This window comes from Panulirus ornatus, chromosome 71, assembly GCF_036320965.1.
Source record: "Panulirus ornatus isolate Po-2019 chromosome 71, ASM3632096v1, whole genome shotgun sequence".
Taxonomy (NCBI): Eukaryota; Metazoa; Arthropoda; class Malacostraca; order Decapoda; family Palinuridae; genus Panulirus; species Panulirus ornatus.
In genome coordinates this window covers 14255052-14282330 of record NC_092294.1, presented here as the reverse complement: position 1 = coordinate 14282330, position 27279 = coordinate 14255052, and the positions used below count along the sequence as shown (strand labels likewise).

General features: G+C 33.3%; 1 protein-coding gene across 1 annotated transcript in view; it reads left to right on the top strand.

Moving 5' to 3' along the window:
- The window catches only part of LOC139747971 (uncharacterized), a 69237-nt gene extending 47417 nt beyond the window's left edge, over positions 1–21820 (top strand). Inside the window, exon 2 of the mRNA XM_071660480.1 lies at positions 14403–21820. Coding sequence (XP_071516581.1) covers positions 15809–18517 — 2709 coding nt within the window. The 5' untranslated portion in view covers positions 14403–15808 and the 3' untranslated portion in view covers positions 18518–21820. The remainder of the gene's footprint in view (positions 1–14402) is intronic.
- Positions 21821–27279: the final 5459 nt, after the last annotated feature.

Below are 27279 nucleotides of genomic sequence, written 5' to 3'. Positions count from 1 at the left end.
TTTTTTTTTAATATAGATTTTCCTGAAAATTTCAGCATAGATGCTTTAACGTCTGCTGAATAAGAATCTGTGGTCAAAACCCTAAAATTCATGTAATTAGTGGAGTAATTAGCATATTATATTTATAATTAATATTAAGTATGTAATTAAGCGCTTACTTTTACGAAATGCAGTGTTTTGACTCGATATCCTTAATCACCATATAAAATACCATATATTCCCAGATTTTCATTAAAATCTGAAGAAGTTGAAAATCTGAGCAAAATATCCAAGGCCTAGGATTTTTCTTCATTTTTTTGAAAAAATAGATTTTCCTGAAATTTTCAGCATAGATGCTTTAACGTCTGCTGAATAAGAATCTGTGGTCAAAACCCTAAAATTCGTGTAATTAGTGGAATAATTAGCATATTATATTTATAATTAATATTAAGTATGTAATTAAGCACTTACTTTTACGAAATGCAGTGTTTTGACTCGATATCCTTAATCACCATATAGAATACCATATATTCCCAGATTTTCATTAAAATCTGAAGAAGTTGAAAATCTGAGCAAAATATTATCCAAGGCCTTGGATTTTTCTTGATTTTCTTGAAAAAATAAATATTCCTGAAAATTTAAGCATTGATGCTTTTACGCCTGCTGAATGAGAATCTGTGATCAAAACCTTAAAAAAACCTCTAAATTCGTGTAATTAGTCAAGTAATTAGGATATTGACTTAATTATGATTAATATTAAGAATAATTAAGCGCTTAATTTTACGAAATACAGTTTTTTGACTCGATATCCTTAATCACCATATAGAATACCGCATATTCCCCAAATTTTCATTAAAATCTGAAGAAGTTGAAAATCTGAGCAAAATATTATCCAAGGCCTTGGATTTTTCTTGATTTTTCTGAAATAATAGATTTTCCTGGAAATTTCAGCATAGATGCTTTTACGTCTGCTGAATGTAAATCTGTTTTCAAAACCTTGAAATTCGTGTAATTAGTCGAGTAATTAGCATATTATAGTTATAATTAATATTAAGTATGTAATTAAGCGCTTAATTTTACGAAATGCAGTGTTTTGACTCAATATCCTTAGTCACCATACAGAATATCACATATTCCCAGATTTTCATTAAAATCTGAAAAAGTTTAAAATCTGAGGAAAATATTATCCAAGGCCTTGGATTTTTCTTGATTTTTCTGAAATAATAGATTTTCCTGGAAATTTCAACATAGATGCTTTTACGTCTGCTGAATAAGAACATATGGTCAAAACCTTAAAATTCGTGTAATTAGTCGAGTAATTAGCATATTATAGTTATAATTAATATTAAGTATGTAATTAAGCGCTTAATTTTACGAAATGCAGTGTTTTCACTCAATATCCTTAGTCACCATACAGAATATCACATATTCCCAGATTTTCGTTAAAATCTGAAAAAGTTGAAAATCTGAGCAAAATATTATCCAAGGCCTTGGATTTTTCTTCATTTTTTTGAAAAAGTAAATTTTCCTGAAAATTTCAGCATAGGTGCTTTTACGATTCCTGAATGAGAATCTGTGGTCAAAACCTTAAAATTCGTGTAATTAGTCGAATAATTCGCATATTGCTTTAATTATAATTAATTTTATGAATAATTAAACGCTCAATTTTACAAAATGCAGTGTTTTGACTCTATATCCTTAATCACCATATAGAATATCACATATTCCCAGATTGTCATTAAAATCTGAAGAAGTTGATAATCTGAGCAAAATATCCAAGGCCTTGGATTTTTCTTCATTTTTTTGAAAAAATAGATTTTCCTGAAATTTCAGCATAGATGCTTTTACGTCTGCTGAATAAGAATCTGTGGTCAAAACCCTAAAATTCGTGTAATTAGTGGAGTAATTAGCATATTATATTTATAATTAATATTAAGTATGTAATTAAGCGCTTACTTTTACGAAATGCAGTGTTTTGACTCGATATCCTTAATCACCATATAGAATACCATATATTCCCAGATTTTCATTAAAATCTGAAGAAGTTGAAAATCTGAGCAAAATATTATCCAAGGCCTTGGATTTTTCTTGATTTTTCTGAAAAAATAGATTTTCCTGAAAATTTCAGCATAGATGCTTTTACGTCTGCTGAATAAGAATCTGTGGTCAAAACCCTAAAAATTCGTGTAATTAGTCGAGTAATTAGCATATTATATTTATAATTAATATTAAGTATGTAATTAAGCGCTTAATTTTACGAAATGCAGTATTTTGACTCGATATCCTTAATCACCATATAGAATACCATATATTCCCAGATTTTCATTAAAATCTGAAGAAGTTGAAAATCTGAGGAAAATATTATCCAAGGCCTTGGATTTTTCTTGATTTTTCTGAAATAATAGATTTTCCTGGAAATTTCAACATAGATGCTTTTACGTCTGCTGAATAAGAACATATGGTCAAAACCTTAAAATTCGTGTAATTAGTCGAGTAATTAGCATATTATAGTTATAATTAATATTAAGTATGTAATTAAGCGCTTAATTTTACGAAATGCAGTGTTTTCACTCAATATCCTTAGTCACCATACAGAATATCACATATTCCCAGATTTTCGTTAAAATCTGAAAAAGTTGAAAATCTGAGCAAAATATTATCCAAGGCCTTGGATTTTTCTTCATTTTTTTGAAAAAATAAATTTTCCTGAAAATTTCAGCATAGGTGCTTTTACGATTCCTGAATGAGAATCTGTGGTCAAAACCTTAAAATTCGTGTAATTAGTCGAATAATTCGCATATTGCTTTAATTATAATTAATTTTATGAATAATTAAACGCTCAATTTTACAAAATGCAGTGTTTTGACTCTATATCCTTAATCACCATATAGAATATCACATATTCCCAGATTGTCATTAAAATCTGAAGAAGTTAAAATCTCAGCAAAATATCCAAGGCCTTGGATTTTTCTTCATTTTTCTGAAAAAATAGATTTTCCTGAAAATTTCAGCATAGATGCTTTTACGTCTGCTGAATAAGAATCTGTGGTCAAAACCCTAAAATTCGTGTAATTAGTGGAGTAATTAGCATATTATATTTATAATTAATATTAAGTATGTAATTAAGCGCTTACTTTTACGAAATGCAGTGTTTTGACTCGATATCCTTAATCACCATATAGAATACCAAATATTCCCAGATATTCATTAAAATCTGAAGAAGTTGAAAATCTGAGCAAAATATTATCCAAGGCCTTGGATTTTTCTTCATTTTTTTTTAATATAGATTTTCCTGAAAATTTCAGCATAGATGCTTTAACGTCTGCTGAATAAGAATCTGTGGTCAAAACCCTAAAATTCATGTAATTAGTGGAGTAATTAGCATATTATATTTATAATTAATATTAAGTATGTAATTAAGCGCTTACTTTTACGAAATGCAGTGTTTTGACTCGATATCCTTAATCACCATATAAAATACCATATATTCCCAGATTTTCATTAAAATCTGAAGAAGTTGAAAATCTGAGCAAAATATCCAAGGCCTAGGATTTTTCTTCATTTTTTTGAAAAAATAGATTTTCCTGAAATTTTCAGCATAGATGCTTTAACGTCTGCTGAATAAGAATCTGTGGTCAAAACCCTAAAATTCGTGTAATTAGTGGAATAATTAGCATATTATATTTATAATTAATATTAAGTATGTAATTAAGCACTTACTTTTACGAAATGCAGTGTTTTGACTCGATATCCTTAATCACCATATAGAATACCATATATTCCCAGATTTTCATTAAAATCTGAAGAAGTTGAAAATCTGAGCAAAATATTATCCAAGGCCTTGGATTTTTCTTGATTTTCTTGAAAAAATAAATATTCCTGAAAATTTAAGCATTGATGCTTTTACGCCTGCTGAATGAGAATCTGTGGTCAAAACCTTAAAAAAACCTTAAAACTCGTGTAATTAGTCAAGTAATTAGGATATTGACTTAATTATGATTAATATTAAGAATAATTAAGCGCTTAATTTTACGAAATACAGTTTTTTGACTCGATATCCTTAATCACCATATAGAATACCGCATATTCCCCAAATTTTCATTAAAATCTGAAGAAGTTGAAAATCTGAGCAAAATATTATCCAAGGCCTTGGATTTTTCTTGATTTTTCTGAAATAATAGATTTTCCTGGAAATTTCAGCATAGATGCTTTTACGTCTGCTGAATGTAAATCTGTTTTCAAAACCTTAAAATTCGTGTAATTAGTCGAGTAATTAGCATATTATAATTATAATTAATATTAAGTATGTAATTAAGCGCTTAATTTTACGAAATGCAGTGTTTTGACTCAATATCCTTAGTCACCATACAGAATATCACATATTCCCAGATTTTCATTAAAATCTGAAAAAGTTTAAAATCTGAGGAAAATATTATCCAAGGCCTTGGATTTTTCTTGATTTTTCTGAAATAATAGATTTTCCTGGAAATTTCAACATAGATGCTTTTACGTCTGCTGAATAAGAACATATGGTCAAAACCTTAAAATTCGTGTAATTAGTCGAGTAATTAGCATATTATAGTTATAATTAATATTAAGTATGTAATTAAGCGCTTAATTTTACGAAATGCAGTGTTTTCACTCAATATCCTTAGTCACCATACAGAATATCACGTATTCCCAGATTTTCGTTAAAATCTGAAAAAGTTGAAAATCTGAGCAAAATATTATCCAAGGCCTTGGATTTTTCTTCATTTTTTTGAAAAAATAAATTTCCCTGAAATTTTCAGCATAGGTGCTTTTACGATTGCTGAATGAGAATCTGTGGTCAAAACCTTAAAATTCGTGTAATTAGTCGAATAATTCGCATATTGCTTTAATTATAATTAATTTTATGAATAATTAAACGCTCAATTTTACAAAATGCAGTGTTTTGACTCTATATCCTTAATCACCATATAGAATATCACATATTCCCAGATTTTCATTAAAATCTGAAGAAGTTAAAATCTGAGCAAAATATCCAAGGCCTTGGATTTTTCTTCATTTTTTTGGAAAAATAGATTTTCCTGAAAATTTCAGCATAGATGCTTTTACGTCTGCTGAATAAGAATCTGTGGTCAAAACCCTAAAATTCATGTAATTAGTGGAGTAATTAGCATATATTTATAATTAATATTAAGTATGTAATTAAGCGCTTACTTTTACGAAATGCAGTGCTTTGACTCGATATCCTTAATCACCATATAAAATACCATATATTCCCAGATTTTCATTAAAATCTGAAGAAGTTGAAAATCTGAGCAAAATATCCAAGGCATAGGATTTTCTTCATTTTTTTGAAAAAATAGATTTTCCTGAAATTTTCAGCATAGATGCTTTAACGTCTGCTGAATAAGAATCTGTGGTCAAAACCCTAAAATTCGTGTAATTAGTGGAATAATTAGCATATTATATTTATAATTAATATTAAGTATGTAATTAAGCACTTACTTTTACGAAATGCAGTGTTTTGACTCGATATCCTTAATCACCATATAGAATACCATATATTCCCAGATTTTCATTAAAATCTGAAGAAGTTGAAAATCTGAGCAAAATATTATCCAAGGCCTTGGATTTTTCTTGATTTTCTTGAAAAAATAAATATTCCTGAAAATTTAAGCATTGATGCTTTTACGCCTGCTGAATGAGAATCTGTGGTCAAAACCTTAAAAAAACCTCTAAATTCGTGTAATTAGTCAAGTAATTAGGATATTGACTTAATTATGATTAATATTAAGAATAATTAAGCGCTTAATTTTACGAAATACAGTTTTTTGACTCGATATCCTTAATCACCATATAGAATACCGCATATTCCCCAAATTTTCATTAAAATCTGAAGAAGTTGAAAATCTGAGCAAAATATTATCCAAGGCCTTGGATTTTTCTTGATTTTTCTGAAATAATAGATTTTCCTGGAAATTTCAGCATAGATGCTTTTACGTCTGCTGAATGTAAATCTGTTTTCAAAACCTTAAAATTCGTGTAATTAGTCGAGTAATTAGCATATTATAATTATAATTAATATTAAGTATGTAATTAAGCGCTTAATTTTACGAAATGCAGTGTTTTGACTCAATATCCTTAGTCACCATACAGAATATCACATATTCCCAGTTTTTCATTAAAATCTGAAAAAGTTTAAAATCTGAGGAAAATATTATCCAAGGCCTTGGATTTTTCTTGATTTTTCTGAAATAATAGATTTTCCTGGAATTTTCAACATAGATGCTTTTACGTCTGCTGAATAAGAATATATGGTCAAAACCTTAAAATTCGTGTAATTAGTCGAGTAATTAGCATATTATAGTTATAATTAATATTAAGTATGTAATTAAGCGCTTAATTTTACGAAATGCAGTGTTTTCACTCAATATCCTTAGTCACCATACAGAATATCACGTATTCCCAGATTTTCGTTAAAATCTGAAAAAGTTGAAAATCTGAGCAAAATATTATCCAAGGCCTTGGATTTTTCTTCATTTTTTTGAAAAAATAAATTTCCTGAAATTTTCAGCATAGGTGCTTTTACGATTGCTGAATGAGAATCTGTGGTCAAAACCTTAAAATTCGTGTAATTAGTCGAATAATTCGCATATTGCTTTAATTATAATTAATTTTATGAATAATTAAACGCTCAATTTTACAAAATGCAGTGTTTTGACTCTATATCCTTAATCACCATATAGAATATCACATATTCCCAGATTTTCATTAAAATCTGAAGAAGTTAAAATCTGAGCAAAATATCCAAGGCCTTGGATTTTTCTTCATTTTTTTGAAAAATAGATTTTCCTGAAAATTTCAGCATAGATGCTTTTACGTCTGCTGAATAAGAATCTGTGGTCAAAACCCTAAAATTCGTGTAATTAGTCGAGTAATTAGCATATTATATTTATAATTAATATTAAGTAGTTAATTAAGCGCTTACTTTTACGAAATGGAGTGTTTTGACTTGATATCCTTAATCACCATATAGAATACCATATATTCCCAGATTTTCATTAAAATCTGAAAAAGTTGAAAATCTTAGCAAATTATTATCTAAGGCCTTGGATTTTTCTGAATTTTCTTGAAAAAATAAATTTTGCTGAAAATTTCAGCATCAATGCTTTTACGTCTGCTGAATGAGAATCTTTGGTTAAAACCTTAAAATTCGTGTAATTAGTTAAGTAATTAGGATATTGACAATTATAATTAATATCAAGAATAAGTAAGCGCTTAATTTTACGAAATGCAGTGTTTTGACTCGATATCCTTAATCACCATATAGAATACCACATATTCCCCAAATTTTCATTAAAATCTGAAGAAGTTGAAAATCTGAGGAAAATGTATTCCAAGGCCTTGGATTTTTCTTGATTTTTCTTAAAAAATAGATTTTCATGAAAATTTCAGCATAGATGCTTTTACGTCTGATGAATGAGAATCCGTGGTCAAAACCTTAAAATTCGTATAATCAGTCGAGTGATTAGCATATAATAGCTATAATAAGTATGTAATTAAGCGCTTAATTTTACGAAATGCAGTGTTTTCACTCAATATCCTTAGTCACCATACAGAATATCACATATTCCCAGATTTTCATTAAAATCTGAAAAAGTTGAAAATCTGAGCAAAATATTTTTCTTCTTTTCTTGGATTTTCTTCATTTTTTTGAAAAAATAGATTGTCCTGAATATTTCAGCATAGGTGCTTTTATGATTGCTGAATGAGAATCTGTGGTCAAAACCTTAAAATTCGTGTAATTAGTCCATTAATTAGCATATTGATTTAATAATTAATTTTAAAAATAATTAAGCGCTCAATTTTACGAAATACAGTGTTTTGACTCGATATCCTTAGTCAGCATACAGAATATCACATATTCCCAGATTTTCATTAAAATCTGAAAAAGTTGAAAATCTGAGCAAAATATTATCCAAGGCCATGGATTTTTCTTCGTTTTTTTTAAAAAAATATACTTTCCTGAAAATTTCAGCATAGTTACTGTCGTCAAAACCTTAAAATTCGAGTAATTAGTCGAGTAATTAGCATATTGATTTAATTATAATTGATTTTAAGAGTAATTAAGCGCTTAATTTTACGAAATACGGTATTTTGACTCGATATCCTTAATCACCATAATGAATAACACATATTCCCAGATTTTCATTGAAATCTGAAGAAGTTGAAAATCTGAGCAAAATATCCAAGGCCTGGGATTTTTCTTCATTTTTTGAAAAAATAGATTTTCCTGAAAATGTCAGCATAGATGCTTTTACGTCTCCTGAATGAGAATCTGTGGTCAAAACCTTAACATTCGTGTAGTCGAGTAATTAGCACTTAGATTACATTATAATTAATATTGAAAACAATTAAGCGCTTAATTTTACGAAATGCAGTAATTTGACTCGATATTCTTAATGACTGTTTAGAATAGCAAATATTCCCAGATTCTCATTAAAATCTATAGAAGTTAAAATCTGAGCAAAATATTTTCCATTTTTTCGAAATAGATTTTTCTGAAAATATCAGCATAAATGCTTTTACGTCTTCTAAATAATAATCTGTGGTCAAAATCCTAAAATTAATTAGTTGAGTAAATAGCATATCAATACAATTATAATATAAATTTATATGTTATTAAGCGTTTAATTTTACTAAATGCAGTATTTTGACTTGATATCCTTAATCTCCATATAGAATAGAACAAATTCCCAGATTTTCATTAAAATCTGAAGAAGTTGAAAATCTAGCAAAACCACTGCATTTCGTAAAATTAAGCGCTTAATTACATACTTATTTAACTATATGCTAATTACTCCACTAATTACACGAATTTTAAGGTTTTGACCACAGATTCTCATTCATCAGACGTAAAAGCATCTATGCTGAAATTTTCAGGAAAATCTATTTTATAAGAAAAATCAAGAAAAATCCAAGGCCTTGGATAACATTTTGCTCAGATTTTCAACTTCTTCAGATTTTAATGAAAATTTGGGGAATATGTGGTATTCTATATGGTGATTAAGGATATCGAGTCAAAAAAATGCATTTCGTAAAATTAAGCGCTTAATTATTCTTTATATTAATTATAATTAAGTGAATATCCTAATTACTTAACTAATTACACCAATTTTAAGGTTTTGACGACAGATTCTCATTCAGCAGACGTAAAGTAAAAGCATCGATGCTGAAATTTTCAGGAAAGTTTATTTTTTCAAGAAAATGAAGAAAAATCCAAGGCCTTAGATAATATTTTGCTCAGATTTTCAACTTCTTCAGATTTTAATGAAAATCTGGGAATAGGTGGTATTCTATATGGTGATTAAGGATATCGAGTCAAAACACTGCATTTCGCAAAATCAAGCGCTTAATTATTCTTAATATTAATTATAATTAAATCAATATGCTAATTACTCGAATAATTACACGAATTTTAAGGTTTTGACCGCAGATTCTCATTCAGCAGACGTAAAAGCATCTATGCTGAAAATTTCAGGAAAATCTATTTTTTCAGAAAAATCAAAAAAAATCCAAGGCCTTGGATAATATTTTGCTGAGATTTTCAAATTCTTCAGATTTTAATGAAAATCTGGGAATATGTGCTATTCTATACAGTCATTAAGAATATCGAGTCAAATTACTGCATTTCGTAAAATTAAGCGCTTAATTGTTCTTAATATTTATAATGAAATCTACATGCTAATTATTCGACTAATTACACGAATGTTAAGGTTTTGACCACAGATTCTCATTCAGCAGACGTAAAAGCATCTATGCTGACATTTTCAGATTTTAATGAAAATTTGGGGAATATGTGGTATTCTATATGGTGATTAAGGATATCGAGTCAAAACACTGCATTTCGTAAAATTAAGCGCTTAAATATTCTTAATATTAATTATGATTAAGTCAATATCCTAATTACTTAACTAATTACACGAATTTTAAGGTTTTGACCAAAGATTTTCATTAAGCAGACGTAAAAGCATCCATGCTGAAATTTTCAGGAAAATTTATGTTTTCAAGAAAATCAAGAAAAATCCAAGGCCTCAGATTAAATATTTTGCTCAGATTTACAACTTCTTCAGATTTTAATGAAAATCTGGGAAGATATATTATTCTATGTGGTGATTAAGGATATCGAGTCAAAACACTGCATTTCGTAAAAGTAAGCGCTTAATTACATACTTAATATTAATTATAAAAAAATAATATGCTAATTACTCGACTAATTACACGAATTTTAGGGTTTTGACCAAAGATTCTTATTCAGCAGACGTTAAAGCATCTATGCTGACATTTTCAGGAAAATCTATTTTTTCAAAAAAATGAAGAAAAGTCCAAGGCCTTGGATAATATTTTGCTCAGATTTTCAACTTCTTCAGATTTTAATGAAAATTTGGGGAATATGTGGTATTCTATATGGTGATTAAGGATATCGAGTCAAAACGATGCATTTCGTAAAATTAAGCACTTAATTATTCTTAATATTAATTATAATTAAGTCAATATCCTAATTACTTAACTAATTAAACAATTTTTAAGGTTTTGACCATAGATTCTCATTCATCAGACGTAAAAGCATCGATGCTGAAATTTTCAAGAAAATTTATTTTTTCAAGAAAATCAAGAAAAATCCAAGGCCTTGGATAATATTTTGCTCAGATTTTCAACTTCTTCAGATTTTAATGAAAATCTGGGAATAGGTGGTATTCTATATGGTGATTAAAGATATCGAGTCAAAACACTGCATTTCGCAAAATCAAGCGCTTAATTATTCTTAATATTAATTATAATTAAATCAATATCCTAATTACTCGACTAATTACACGAATTTTAAGGTTTTGACCACAGATTCTCATTCATCAGACGTAAAAGCATCTATGCTGAAAATTTCAGGAAAATCTATTTTTTCAGAAAAATCAAAAAAATCCAAGGCCTTGGATAATATTTTGCTCAGATTTTCAACTTCTTCAGATTTTAATGAAAATCTGGGAATTTGTGCTATTCTATATGGTGATTAAGGATATCGAGTCAAAACACTGCATTTCGTAAAATTAAGCGCTTCATTATTCTTAATATTAATTATGATTAAATCAATATCCTAATTACTCAACTCATTACAAGAATTTTAAGGTTTTGACCACAGATTCTCATTTAGCAGACGTAAAAGCATCTATGCCGAAATTTTCAGGAAAATCCATTTTTTCAAAAAATCAAGAAAATGCAAGGCCTTGGATAATATTTTGCTGAGATTTTGAACTTCTTCAGATTTTAATGAAAATCTGGGAATATGTGGTATTCTATATGGTGGTTAAGGATATCGAGTCAAAACACTGCATTTCGTAAAATTAAGCGCTTAATTATTCTTAATATTAATTATTAAATCAATATGCTAATTACTCGACTTATTACACGAATTTTAAAGTTTTGACCACAGATTCTCATTCAGCAGACGTAAAAGCATCTATGCTGGAATTTTAAGGAAAATCTATTTTTTCAAAAAAATGAAGAAAAATCCCAGGCCGTGGACAATATTTTTCTCAAATTTTCAACTTCTTCAGATTTCAATGAAAATCTGGGAATATGTGATTTTTTGATATGTCGATTAAGGATATCGAGTCAAAACACTGCATTTCGTAAAATTAAGCGCTTAATTACATAATATTAATTATAACTAATAATATGCTAATTACTCACCTAATTACACGAATTTTAAGGTTTTGACCACAGATTCTTATTCAGCAGGCGTAAAAACATCTATGCTGAAATTTTCAGGAAAATCTAGTTTTTCAAAAAAATCAAGAAAAATATCTTACTCAGATTTTCAACTTCTTCAGATTTTAATGAAAATCTGGGAATATGAGCTATTCTATGTGGTAATTAAGGATATCGAGTCAAAAGACTTCATTTCGCAAAATCAAGCGCTTAATTACATACTTAATATTAAGTATAATTATAGTAATGTGCTAACTACTCGACTAATTACACGAATTTTAAGGTTTTGACCACAGATTCTTATTCAGCAAACGTAAAAGCATCTATACTGAAATTTTCAGAAAAATCTATATATTCAAAAAATCAAAAATTTTTGCTAGATTTTCAACTTCTTCAGATTCTAATGAAAATCTGGGAATTTGTTCTATTCTATATGGAGATTAAGGATGTCAAGTCAAAATACTGCATTTCGTAAAATTAAGCGCTTAATAACATACTTAATATAAATTTATATTATAATTGTATTAATATGCTATTTACTCAACTAATTACACGAATTTTAGGATTTTGACCACAGATTATTATTCAGCAGACGTAAGAGCATCTATGCTGATATTCAGAAAAATCTATTTTTTCAAAAAAATCGAAAATATTTTGCTCAGATTTTAACTTCTATAGATTTTAATGAAAATCTGGGAATATGTGCTATTCTATATGATGGTTAAGGATATCGAGTCAAAAGACTGCATTTAGTAAAATTAAGCCCTAAATTACATACTTATTATTAATGATAATTATATCAATATGGTAATTACTCCACTAATTACAAGAATTTTAGGGTTTTGACCACAGATTCTCAATCATCAGACGTAAAAACATCTATGCTGAAATTTTCAGGAAAATCTATTTTTTCAAAAAATCAAGAAAAATCCCAGGCCTTGGATATTTTGCTCAGATTTTCAACTTCTTCAGATTGTAATGAAAATCTGGGAATATGTGTTATTCTATATGGTGATTAAGGATATCGAGTCAAAATCCTGTATTTCGTGGGAGACCAAATTGGAGGTGGAAAGATGGAGTGAAAAAGATTTTGTGTGATCGGGAGCCTGAACATGGAGGAGGGTGAAAGGAGGGCAAGGAATAGTGTGAATTGGATCGATGTGGTATACCGGGGTTGACGTGCTGTCAATGGATTGAATCAGGGCACGTAAAGCGTCTGGGGTAAACCATGAAAAGTTGTGTGGGGCCTGGATGTGGAAAGGGAGCTGTAGTTTCGGGCATTATTGCATGACAGCTAGAGACTGAGTGTGAACGAATGGGGCCTTTGTTGTCTTTCCCTAGCGCTACTTCGCTCACATGAGGGGGGAAGGGGATGTTATTCCATGTGTGGCGAGATGGCGATGGGAATGAATAAAGGCAGACAGTGTGAATTGTGTGCATGTTTATATATGTATCTGTCTGTGTGTGTATATATATGTGTACATTGAGATGTATGGGTATGTATATTTGCGTGTGTGGACGTGTATGTATATACATGTCAATGGGGGTGGGTTGGCCCATTTCTTTCGTCTGTTACCTTACGCTACCTCGCAAACGCGGGAGACAGCGACAAAGCAAAATAATAATAATAATATATATATATATATATATATATATATATATATATATATATATATATATATATATACATGTGTATGTGGGTGAGTTGGGCCATTCTTTCGTCTGTTTCCTTGTGTTACCTCGCCAACGCTGGAGACAGCGACAAAGTATAATATATATATATATATATATATATATATATATATGTGTGTGTGTGTGTGTGTGTGTGTGTGTGTGTGTGAGAGAGAGAGAGAGAGAGAGAGAGAGAGAGAGAGAGAGAGAGAGAGAGAGAGTACGTGCATATTCGCCATTTCCCGCATTTGCGAGGTCGTGTAAGAACACAGGACTGAGCCTTAAAGGGAATATCCTCACTTGGCCCCATTCTGTTCCTTTATTTTCTTCTTTTTGAAAAGTAAAAAATGGGAGGGGAGGATTTCCAGGCACCCCTGCTCCCTCCCCTTTTAGTCGCTTTCTATGACACGCAAGGAATACGTGGGAAGTATTCTTTCTCCCCTATCCCCAGGGATATATATATATATATATGTATATATATATATATATATATATATATATATATATGTATATGTATATATATATATATATATATATATATATATATATATATATATATATATATATATATGTATGTATGCGTGTGTGTGTGTGTAATTAAAGTCCTGGTTTTAAAATTTTGGTGTCTGTATGTCATTAACTTCTAATGTAAAGGTTCTAATAATTTTGTAGCATTAACGGTCTAATTTAGGGACTTTATGTTTACAGATCATACGAATGTGATTGAAAGAATCTTGCCTTTTATATTTGGTCACTATTTGATGTTAAGAGATGCTCTCTTTATGTATCTGGTGCAAGGAACTCAGCCTTATGGAATGTTGACCTCATTATGTTTAAGGTCTGGGCACTTTCTGTTGGCAGTGGCTAATGTCTCCGATCTCGTTTTAATATATTGTAACGACCTCATCCTCCCCTATTGACAGGCCTTGATTTTTAAGAACCCATCCTGTAGCACCTTCATCCTTTGAATGCTAATATTCATTCTCTTACCATTTTGGCAGCTCTCTATCTTCAGCGTAAGAATTTGGTATTTCCCACCAAGCTCTTCTGTGTGACACAGTGCCCGTAGAACGGGTATAACAAAATGAACCTATAGAAAGAACATCCCAACAGCAGGAACGCGTACAAGAGTTATTCACAAGTCCCAGACACAGAGGCAGCATCAGTGAAGGCGATGATGATAATAGAACAAGAACAGAAGTGGAAGTGGACCTAAGACTTCAGTGACAGTGAGTGCATATAGCAGTGGTAATACTCGAGAGAAAATAGTACCAGCATTGATGCCAGGGAAGTGACAGTGGCATCACAGTGAATAAGAACACAGTCAAACACATCTTTGTTGATAAGGACTTCAGTTATCAGCACAATCAGGATTTTCATGAAATTGTCATTGGTTATATTTCTATATGATAAGGACTGTGACTGATCATTAGTAAAATCAATATTCGTATTACTACGATACTTATATAAATGTGTGTTTTCTTTTTATTTGTATAGTGTCTTAAGTTGGCTCTCTACTTGGATGTCAAATGGTCACAATTATGGAAAGTGTGCTTTTCAAGAATTACAGTCTGTGGCAAATTGACATATCAATAACCCTAGCATGGATTCTGGACAGGCATATCATCCATGGAAAGCAGTATGTTAATGCTTATCCTAAAGTCTAAACACTGAGTCTATAATACTCTATCATCAGAAAATATGCAGTGTGTGATGCAGGGATAAAACTTTAAAAAAAAAAGAAAAAGATAATGTGTAAGTTATTGTTGACAATGGTCGAGAGCAAAGAGAGTTAGCAGATTCACAGTGTAAGACAGTGAGCCATCACCCGCAGTGTATACACTATTAAGTATTTAGTGGTAATAGTAGGAGCATAAAGGGTTTACTGGTAGCAGTACGAGCATAAAGTGTTTACTGGTAGAAGTAAGAGCATAAATAAGAGGAATGTAGACTGCAAGCTTGGGTAGCTAACATGTTTAGCGGGAAGAGTTACTTTGGATGATGGACTGCTTCACCATGTAGGTGAGGAGTATGGTGAGTGGATATCACCACATATAACTTTACTGGACAGGGGTATACGTGAGGGCCAGAGGTGGTTATAATCTCTTCCAAGCACGCAGCTTTGAGCCATCGCTCTCGCAGAAGTTGACGTATGGATGACGTGGAGTCGACTGGGCTAAGACATTTGCATACTCCACCTCCTTCCCTACACTCTCTGAACATCTGGAGTTATTGCTGGCCTTGATATTGTTATTCTATGGAGAACAAAAGAATGACACGTTAAGTGTACACGAACATTTTTGATGATAATAATAATCATACCATCATTTTTCACATGGATGAGAAAGTCTTCAATAGTTCAAAGTGTTGGTGAAGTTTTCCTCCACATTATAACGTCTGCAGGCACATGGATATTCAAATTGGTGAGAAACTGTTTCAGTGTTCACTGTGCCAAAAGTTCTTCCCTGGCAGGAATGATTTATTGAAGCACATGACAAATCATACGAAGGAGAAGAAATATAAATGTTCGCAGTGCCAAAAGAACTTCCCATATAGGAGTAGTTTAATGCGGCACATGACTGTTCACACTGGAGAGAAGCCCTATGAGTGTTCACAGTGCCAAAAGACCTTCTCCCAGAGGAGTCATTTAATGCAACATATGTCTGTTCATACAGGAGAAAAGCCACGTGAATCTTCACAAGATTTGAAGCCCTTCAATGGTAATACTTCAGCGCAGCAAATGAGTGTTCACACGGGAGAGAAGCTAAGTCAATGTCCACAGTGCCCAAAGACCTTCCTATATAGTAGTGATTTAGTGAGACACATGACTACTCACACTGGAGAGAAGCCCTATGAATGTTCACAGTGTCAAAGAACCTACTCCCAGAGGATACATCTAATGGAGCACATGAATAGTCATACAGGAGAGAAACCATATCACTGTTCACAGTGCCAAAAGACCTTTCCCTATAGTAGCAGTTTAGTGCGGCACATGACTACTCATACAGGAAAGAAGCCTTTTGAATGTCCGCAATGCCAAAAGACCTTCTCTCAGAGGAGCCATTTAGAGAAACACATGTCTGTTCATAAAGGAGAAAATCCAGATGAATGTCCACAGGAGCAAAAAGTCTTTGAGAACAGTAGTTTAATGCCGCACATGACCGTCAATACAGGGATGAATCGATATGAATGTTCACAGTGTCAAAAGACCTTCTTGTATAATAGCGATTTAGTGCGTCACACGACTATTCATACAGGAGAGAAGCCCTATGAATGCTCACAGTGTAAAAGGACCTACTCTCAGAGAATACATTTGGTAGAGCACATGAACAGTCATACAGGTGAGAAGCCATATCACTGTTCACAGTGCCAAAAGACCTTCTCATATAGTAGTTGTCTGGTGCGGCACATGTCTAGTCACACGGGAGAGAAGCCTTTTGAATGTCCACAGTGCCAAAAGACCTTCACTCAGAGGAGTCATCTTGAGAAGCACATGTACATTCATACAGAAAACCCACAGGAATGTCCAGAGGAACAGAAAGTCTTTGAAAGTAGTAGTTTCATGGAGCACATGAGAGTGCCTACGAGAGACAAGCCATACGAATGCTCCCATTGTCAAAGGAAATTCTTCTATAGTAGTGAGTTGGTGCGACACATGACTACTCACACGGGAGAAAAGCCCTACGAATGTTCCCACTGTCAGAAGACCTACTCCCAAAGGATACATTTAGTGGAGCACATGAGTAGTCATACAGGAGAGAAACCGTATCAGTGTTCACAGTGCAGAAAGTCCTTTTCATACAGTAGTAGTTTAGTGCGGCACATGACCATACACACAGGTGAAAAGTCTTTTGAATGTCCACAATGCCATAAAACCTTCTTGTATAATAGTGATTTAGTTCGACACATGACTATTCACGCAGGAGAGAAGCCCTATGAATGTCCACAGTGTAAAAGGACCTACTCCCAGAGAATACATTTAGTAGAGCACATGAACAGTCACACGGGTGAGAAACCCTATCAGTGTTCACTGTGTAGAAAGACCTTTCCTTACAGTAGTAGTTTAGTGCGGCATATGACTGTTCATACAGGTGAGCGGCCTTTTGAATGTCCGCAATGCCAAAAGACCTTCTCTCAAAGGAGTCATTTAGAAAAGCACATGTCCCTTCACGCAGATGAAACACCACATGAATATTCACAGGAGCAAGAACCCATTGAGGACAGTAGTGTCATCCAACACATGACTGTTGATATGAGTGAAAAGCCACATGAATGTTCACAGTGCCATGAGACCTTTGTGTATCATAGTGATTTGATGCAACACATGGCTATTCATACAGAAGAGAAGCCCTATCAGTGTTCACAGTGTCAAAGGACCTTCACCCAGAGGATGCATTTAGAGGAGCACATGAACAGTCATACAGGAGAGAAACCATACCAGTGTTCACAGTGCAGTAAGACCTTTTGTTACAGTAGTAGTTTAGCACGGCACATGGCCACTCATTCTAGTGAAAAGCCTTATGAATGTTCACAGTGCCAAAAGAACTTCTCTCAGAGGAGTCATTTAGTAAAGCATTTGTCTACTCATACTGAAGAAAAGCCATATGGATGCTCACAGTACCTCAAGACCTTAGAAAGTAGTAGTTTAATGCAGCACGCAACTGTTAATAAGGTAGAGAAGCCATATGAATGTTCACAGTGTCAGAAGTCCTTCTCCTATAACAGTAGTCTAGAACGGCACATGACTGTCCATACAGGAGAGAAGCCTTATGAATGTACACATTGTGAAAGGAGCTACTCCCAGAGGATACATTTAATGAAGCACATGATTAGTCATACAGGAGAGAAGCCTTATGAGTGTTCCCAGTGCCGAAAAACCTTCCCCTATAGTAGTAGCTTACTTCGGCACATGACTATTCATACAGGAAAGAAGTTTTATGGACCTTCACAGTCCAAAAAGACTTTCTTTCAGAGAAATCGTTTAGTGAAGCATATGTCTGTCCGGACAGAAGGTAAACCACGCGAATGGTTACAGTACCAAAAGACCTTTGAGAGTAGTAATTTGGTGCAAAACATGACTCTTCATAGAGGAGAAAAACTATATGAATGTTTATAGTTCTGACAGACTCTGAGAGTAGTTCAGTGCAATACATGGCTCTTCATACAGGAGAGAATCCATATGAATATTCAGTGCCGAAAGACCTCCCTCCAGATAATCATTTTAGTGTGGGAACTGATTATTAAGATTAAACCACAGCCATGGAGATTGACAATTCAGCTCTGAAAGATTTAGTAGACAAATGAATGACAGCAAAGTTTAAAAGATGGGTGAATCACTAGGTTAATGGCCTCAGGTCATTGATGTTTTTTCAGCTAAAAAGTCATCATATCAAAGCAAAGGTATAAAGGGTAGGAAAAAAAATGAATGTTGATTAACAGACCATTAGAGGCTATATAATAGGCTTGCCAGACACAGTCTCTATGATAAAAAGAACAAGGAAAAGTGGTGGATATTGTCAAGACACGGGGATAACCAGTTACATTTAGTTTTTAATTATGTAGCCATAAACTAATTAAGCAATACTATTAAACCTACAAGCATAAGTATATTCAAGAAGGTCTTTATCAAAAGTAAGAGACCAAGCGAAGAGGGAGAGAGAAAGCAAAAGAATTCAGTCATAACACAAGAACTAGGAGAAATCAAATGAGGCAAGAGGTTGGAATAGCCCCTTGCTTTTACCTCACTCAGGTCATGAATGCTAAGTGATGGAATTGTCAGACTGAAAATATTCTAAACAAATGCAAATAAACCCATAGCAAATGGAAAAAGAACTGCAATTTAAGAATCGAATTCAAGAAAATGCACATGATATTGTTAGAGGTGTGGAGGCAAAACTTATTGAAGAAATAAGATCTCACCTTTTGTGTGTGTGTGTACAAAGAAATACATGTTAAGAAGGAGATAAAGAGAAGACAAAGGAGGAAGAGGATTAGCCATAACTTTAAGGACATAATGTAGAGCAGGATTTAAGGACATATTGTAGAGCAGAATTTAAGGACATACTGTAGAGCAGAAGTGCATAATAGTATTGCTTCTATGTCATGCTCTGAAGAACTCAAATGAACAAGAACATTGACAGTAATAAAGAAGCAATCATGATGGCACATGAATCAGTAGAATGCACACTTTGTAGAGATAGTAGAGCAATAGCAATAGGGGGGAATATCAATTATAAAGAGATAGATTAGCATACTTTGGATTCTTATGAAGAACGAGTAATGACACAAGGTCTAAAGTGTGTACGCAAGATATTTCTTATACCAGTGCATTACGAAGCACACTGAGATTAGGGGATATACAGTCAGTATTAGATCCTCTTTTCACAACTTGAAGGTTGACCACAGGGGACACCAAATGGCAATGGTGATCACCTAATGCTTGAGTTAATTCCATGGTAAACGAGGCCTTATAAAGATCAATGATCAAGCCAGATTCAGACAGGAGATATGATCATGGAAATTCCATGGAGTTTAAGAATTTCTCTGATAACATAGATTGAGAATTGGATTTCAGTAACCACGATTCAGGGCATTGTTTTTGAAGGTCCACGTATGAATTTGACAAGCAAACCTTAAATACAAAAGGAAGGTTAAGAAAGTGGAGTGAAGTGAGTGATTCAGTGAAAGATATAAAAAAAAGGTGAAAGGAGCTTAGTAATGTGAAAAAAATATATAGGTGGCACCCCAGCATCTATAAGGTATAAGAGAGCAAGAAACAAGTACAAAAAGATGAGAAAAAAAGCAACTGGGAAACTGATAAGAGCACCAAGAAAAAGACAGCTTTCCCATGAATTCATGAGAGAAATTGGAAATAGTTAGTTAAAGAGCAGCTAGTAAGGGTATGAGAGGAAATGGTTTTAGAGGATGATGAAAGGAAGTGAATGACTATTCCCAGAGGTGTTCTCACACCAGAGGACATCATAGCCTCAGTACTTGTGAGATAGAATGGGTAGGAGGTACTGGAATGCACTGAAATATTTAGAAAAGATGTAAATAGAATATGCTTAAGTCTCGATACTTATGAGGCTCGTGGTCCTGGATGAGATGTTTCCACATGTGCTGAAGACATGTGCAGATATGCTCAACATACCACAGGAAATAATCATTGACGTCACTCGGGGAAAAAGAAAAAGGTAAAGTGCCAAGGGAAGAAAAAGAGGACAAGCATCAAAATTCTCTCGAAAGAAAGGAGAATGGGAAGAGCCACTGAACTATTGACCATTCTCCCTAACGAGTGTAGTCCGTAAAATACTGGGAAGAAAAGATAATCAGGAAGCAAATGGGTGATTTCTTTTTGAGGAGAAATTGCTCATATGAGAGACAATATAGTTTGATGGAAGGAAGTTCATTTCAATGGAACCTCTTGTATTTTTATGAGAGGGTGAGTGAGACAGGGAGATCTGTTTGAGATGATAAGGAACAATGTCTTTATTAGGACTGTCAGAAATAATTTGACATTGTACCATATAGGTTGATGAGATGGCTAGATCCTCAGCCACAAATGAGGGAGAGACTCCTTCAACGGATAAAAGAGTGGGTTAATGGGAAGGAGCAAAAGGACACTTGAGAGAGGAGTCTTCACAAAATGGATTGAAATAACCAGTTGTGTGTTGCTGGAATCTGTTTTGGGATCATTAATATTACTGGATCTATGTAAATGACATCCCAGAAGGGGAATCCTACCCAACTACATTTGCAGATGATGTTAAGGTTATGAAGGAAGTAAAAGCATGGAGGATTGCATTCTCCTACAAGGGTATCTAAACAAACTCCAAATGTGGTCTGATCCATGGTTGATAGGATTCAACCTAATTCAAAGTAAATTAATGAAGATGGGAAAAAAATTGATATGAATGCTACCTGGCAGGAATTAAGCTAACAGGAGTCAGTGTTTTGAGGTTTATAGTCAACATCGTCTCCACCTTTGGAGAAGAATAGCACAGGATAGAAACTGTCTGCTGGCAGAGATCACAATTGCCTCCAATTAAGCTGTATATGGTTTAGGAAATGTTCAGCACAGTGCTCACATCCTAAATTTGACCTAACCTAAAAACCGTTCTAACATTTCTCACCACGTATAATGAGCACAAAGAACTAATAGAAGAGGTCCAGTAGAAGGCCCCCAAAAATAGGTAGTACCAGAATTAAGAAATCTGAGTTACAGAGAATGGTTACTGGCCTTGAATTTGTTCACCATGGAAGGGACAAGAGTAAGGGGTGACTTGCTGACAACCTTTAAGATTTGAAAGGAGTTTTATGATGGAGACAACGAGGGAAACATGCAAGATTTGGGCAACCAGAAGCCATGCCCTGGCCATGAGCAAAGATCTTGTTAGAAAAGATGTAAAAAAAAAAGAAATAAGGCCTTTCTAGTATAATAGTATTGGATAAATGACGAAATGGTGAATGTGAACTGTACACAGTAGCTTAAAAGAGTGTTTGATAACAGAAAAAAATTTAAGAGAATGGGTCCCCATATGTGTAGAACTCCATCCCAGTACATTAGAAATGCAAGAAAGATATCCTGTGAATGTTCAAATTGACAAAAGACCTTCTCACGGAGAGGTCATTTATTTTGACACATGAGAAACCTTAAACTTGGTCATAGTGCCAGAGGACCATCTTGCAGATGAGTGGTTTAGTGCAGGATATGAACCTTCACACTTGAGAGAAGCCTTTCTCATATACTTACTCTGGTCAAGACTTCTCAGACACGCCACACTGGTCACAGTGCCAAAGGACCATCTTGCAGATGAGTAGTTTAGTGCAGGATATGAAACTTCACACGGGAGAGAAGCCTTTCTTATATACTTACTCTGGTCAATGCCTCTACTACAAAGCATCTCAGACATGACATACCTCTTTTTTATGTGGGATGTCATTGTGGTAGGAGGCTGTGCTTCAGGCAAACGTCTAAGGACCAGGTGGTGGGAGAGAAGTCTGGTTCTCCTGCAGGAGTCAGAACGTGGAGGTAGTAATGATACAGAAACATATGTGACACAGACACTTATCTTGAATGGGTCAGAATTGTTTCTGAGTCATGTGTGTACAGGTTGCAATGGTTGATTTTGTTATTGTAAAGGAAGGACTTTGAGCTCTATGAAATTAGTTTTTATGCTGAGGATTAGAACTTTCCTTCTACTAATAAGTATATATATATGGTAATTGGAAAAAGAAATTAGCCATTATATATATATATATATATATATATATATATATATATATATATATATATATATATATATATACATATATATATATATATATATATATATATATATATATATATATATATATATATATATATATATATATATATATATATATATATATATATATATATATATATATATATATATATATATATATATATATATATATATATATATATATATATATATATATATATATATATATGATTCATCAGCTGGAAGCTATGATGAACATGATTATGAACCTCCCGAGAATATATGTTATATGTGGTGTATTCAGGGAGAATATATGTTATATGTATTAAGTTCAGGGAGAATATATAATATATATGGTGTGTTCAGGGAGATTATATACTATACATAAGTGTGCTCAAAGAGAACACTGTTTATGTTAAATCTTGTATATGTATATTTAATATCCTAATTCATTTTGGAGATAGGTAATATAGAATGATTTTAATAGTAGTCTAATGCTTATTAACTCATTTTCTACTATATTTACTAAATTATTATAATTAGTCTTTATCTATAGTTGAAAAAAGCCACATATATTTAGCATAAGTTCTTTAAATATGGCAACAAAACTGATGTATTGAGAATAATAATGTTAAATTTACTACTACAGATAAATGTTGAATTTATTTTGACAGTAAATATCAAATTTATGTCATATTGCTTACATTTAAGTATCAAAACTTGTATTGGAATAATACCATTTTATGGATTTATATTTTATGTTGGTTTTCCTATTGATCACCAAATGTTCCACCCCCCATTTTATGGTTTTAATTTTGTGTTAGTTTTCCTCTTGATCACCAAATGTTCCAGTTGTAGAAATAAAACACTCTTACTAATCTCAAGAAATTATGAATAAAAGGTATTTCCTCCTAACATCACTTTACTGCAAGTGTCTCAAAGCACCACATGAGGGTATGGCACACAGTATCATAATAAGTGGAAAGTATGATATATGTTATGTGTTCATGAAGACAGTTCCTGATAACATTCAGTTGGTATAGCCTATGTTTGATCATTTCCATGGTGTCCTTGTGCTAACAACATTAATTGCCAGCATATTCCACTTACATACAACTCTACACAAAAACTACAGACAACTCTATACATAAACCAATATGTGGTTATTTCTGCTTATTATACATTTCATGAATTGAAAATCATCTTTTGCAAATTGACAACTTAAGGATCTTATTTATATTCTGTATATCTAAGTTCCTCACCCATTTAAACATGCCATTCCTCATTATATACCTTTCACATATAGGAATCTAATGTTCTCTCTACATAAGACTGTATTTGATGGTTGATTTTTATATTTTGCTCTCTTTTATGTATTCTCTCAAGAAACTCTATATCCACTCCATGTTTCTGTGCTCTATGTAATGGAGATGAGGTCCATTCCGTGTTTCTGTTCCCTACATAATGGAGGTGAGGTTCATTCCATGTTTCTATGCTCTATGTAATGGGGGTGAGGTCCATTCCATGTTTCTGTGCTCTACATGATGGAGGTGAGGTCCATTCCATGTTTCTTTGCCCTATATAATGGGGGTGAGGTCCATTCCATGTTTCTGTGCTCTACATAATGGAGGTGAGGTCCATTCCATGTTTCTATTCTCTACACAATGATGGTGAGGTCTTGCTCAATGTAGATGGATATGAAAGGAAACTGACAGACATGTTACAAACACAGATATAATGGGAAATACTTTTCTAACACATATAATGGGAAATACTTTCTTTTCTATGCTATGTATTATACTACACTGTTATCTTCCATTTATTCTTTAATAACTATTCTCTCCGCATGCTGTTACATTTACTTTCACACTATTATGTGAACCTTCCTCATCCTCAGTGCTTTGCCAGAGGATTAATTGAAAGCCATTATTGTCCCTTAATTCAAACAAAAAGGTACTCTAGGATGTATGTAGCAATTTTTGGAGAATGAGTCTGTTACCTTTACCATGGAAAAGTGTATGCAAGAGTGTTCATTGGTAGAGTGATGGAAGTCAGAGAATGCAGAATAAGTGAGGGGCAAGGGATGGTTTTTAAGGAAAGACAGGGGATGTGTGAATCAGATTTTTTGCATTGAAATTGACTATGAAAAAGTATCTAGCTTTTGTGGATCTGAAGAAAGCGTATGACAGAGTTAAGTGGAATGCTTAAAGGGATGTGTAAAGGATATATATATATAGAGTAGAGGGACAACTGTTGGATGGTGTGCAAGCCAGTCTACAGAGGAGCAAATGCACATATACGAGTAGATAGAGAGTTGAGCAAAGATTTTGGTATGCATATGGGTTTGAGGCAGGGCTGTGTGATGTCACTGTCACATTTAAACATATATGCAAAATTAGGGAAAGGGGTGTAGAGATGGATTATGGTGAAGAGGTATTGTGGTTAGTGGTAAGCCTGTGAAGGTGCTGTGTTTCCTTAGAGGCTGGCAGGCAGGTATATCCAAAGGTACATCCTGTCTAGGTTGTCAAAAATGTTGTACAGCATGGTGGAATGAGGATCTATGAACAATGGTGAAGGAAAATGAAAAGAGAGGTTTGGAAAGAGAAGTTAGATCTGCCAGAAAATTAATGACAAAAAATGAATGACAGAAAATGAATGACAAAAAATGTATAATTTTTTTTTTTAAGTCATGAATTAAGGAGTTCAAAGGACAACTTTTTATATATCCATTAAATTAAGATCATAGAAGAGAAATGAATCACAAATTTTGGAAAATATAACAAGGTATTAGCAGGTAAATCAGAGAATGAATTAAAACAGACAAGTATGGGAGAATGCCAATAGCAAAGGATACAGTTTGTCAGAGAGGGAGAAAATATTATACAGAGGGGACTGAAGTTGATGGTGAGAGATGTGTTTACTGGGACAAAAGAAGTAAGTGGGAAAGGAAGGCATTACAAAGGTGGATTTAATTAGAGTAGTTAAGCTCACAGAATGGAAAGGGTAGGGATGTATTTGGAGTATTGAGTGGCATGATGAAGAGATGAGCTGAAACTGCAATTGAGTAAGTCTAGAAAAGGTGTATATATGCATGAAAAAAGTGCTCAAATACCTGTTGATTGGACACAGTAACTTTCCCTAACACAAAAAGGAAAGGGGAGCAAATGAGTGTGTAAGAAGTACAGAGGTACAAGTTTTTATGCTGTACTTAGCCAAGTCTGTTAAAGGAGAGTGAAGCATTGTGTTTATAAAGGATTAGTGAACCTTTATTTGTGAGGAACAAGGTGGGTTCAGGAAGGGAAGAGGGTCGTGTATCAGATTCTTACACTTGGTTGTGTAATAGGGGAAAAAGGTGTATGCAGGATTTATACATGATTATGAAATGAATATGATAAAGTGGACAGGAGAGCCATTTGAAAACTTTTGACTAATGTAAATGGAGGACATATGTAGATAGGGTGGAATAGCTGTCACCAGTGTGGAAAGTGGGGGTGAAGAAATAAGATTCTACACATTATGAATGATGTTATGAGCTGTTGGAACCAGTGCATTTTACAGACATTTAAACCTGGGCACACAGTACTGATTAACTTAGACTATCCATGGACACCAGCCTCCACTAATGTGATATTCAGAATTACTCTTCAGGGTCTCCTAACATATACATATATAAAATGAGAGCTGCCTGACCATCTTCATCGGGACCACTAAGACACTTTCATGTACAGGTAGGTGAAAATGGGAGGTCGCAGGAAACAGCAGCAGGTTATATTCTCCTACTTTTGTGGTCTATGGGTAACTGAGGCTTGAGCTAGCTACATACAGCTACAGGTATTATGGCATCTATATTTGGCATTCTTTCACTTATAGGCAAAAAAAAATCTAGACTATAATGTATGTTAGATCCCCCAGTGAGCACCCATATATCATGGGGGTTAATAATCTATAGGTGATTTTCTGGTTGCAATTTTTACGATTGGTTCTCAGTGAATGTAGGTTTGCAGCAGGGGTGTGTGATGTCTCCATGGTTGTTTAATTTGTTTATGGATGGGGTTGTTAGGGAGGTGAATGCAAGAGTTTTGGAAAGAGGGGCAAGTATGAAGTCTGTTGGGGATGAGAGAGCTTGGGAAGTGAGTCAGTTGTTGTTCGCTGATGATACAGCGCTGGTGGCTGATTCATGTGAGAAACTGCAGAAGCTGGTGACTGAGTTTGGTAAAGTGTGTGAAAGAAGAAAGTTAAGAGTAAATGTGAATAAGAGCAAGGTTATTAGGTACAGTAGGGTTGAGGGTCAAGTCAATTGGGAGGTGAGTTTGAATGGAGAAAAACTGGAGGAAGTGAAGTGTTTTAGATATCTGGGAGTGGATCTGGCAGCAGATGGAACCATGGAAGCAGAAGTGGATCATAGGGTGGGGGAGGGGGCGAAAATTCTAGGAGCCTTGAAGAATGTGTGGAAGTCGAGAACATTATCTCGGAAAGCAAAAATGGGTATGTTTGAAGGAATGGTGGTTCCAACAATGTTGTATGGTTGCGAGGCGTGGGCTATGGATAGAGTTGTGCGCAGGAGGATGGATGTGCTGGAAATGAGATGTTTGAGGACAATGTGTGGTGTGAGGTGGTTTGATCGAGTAAG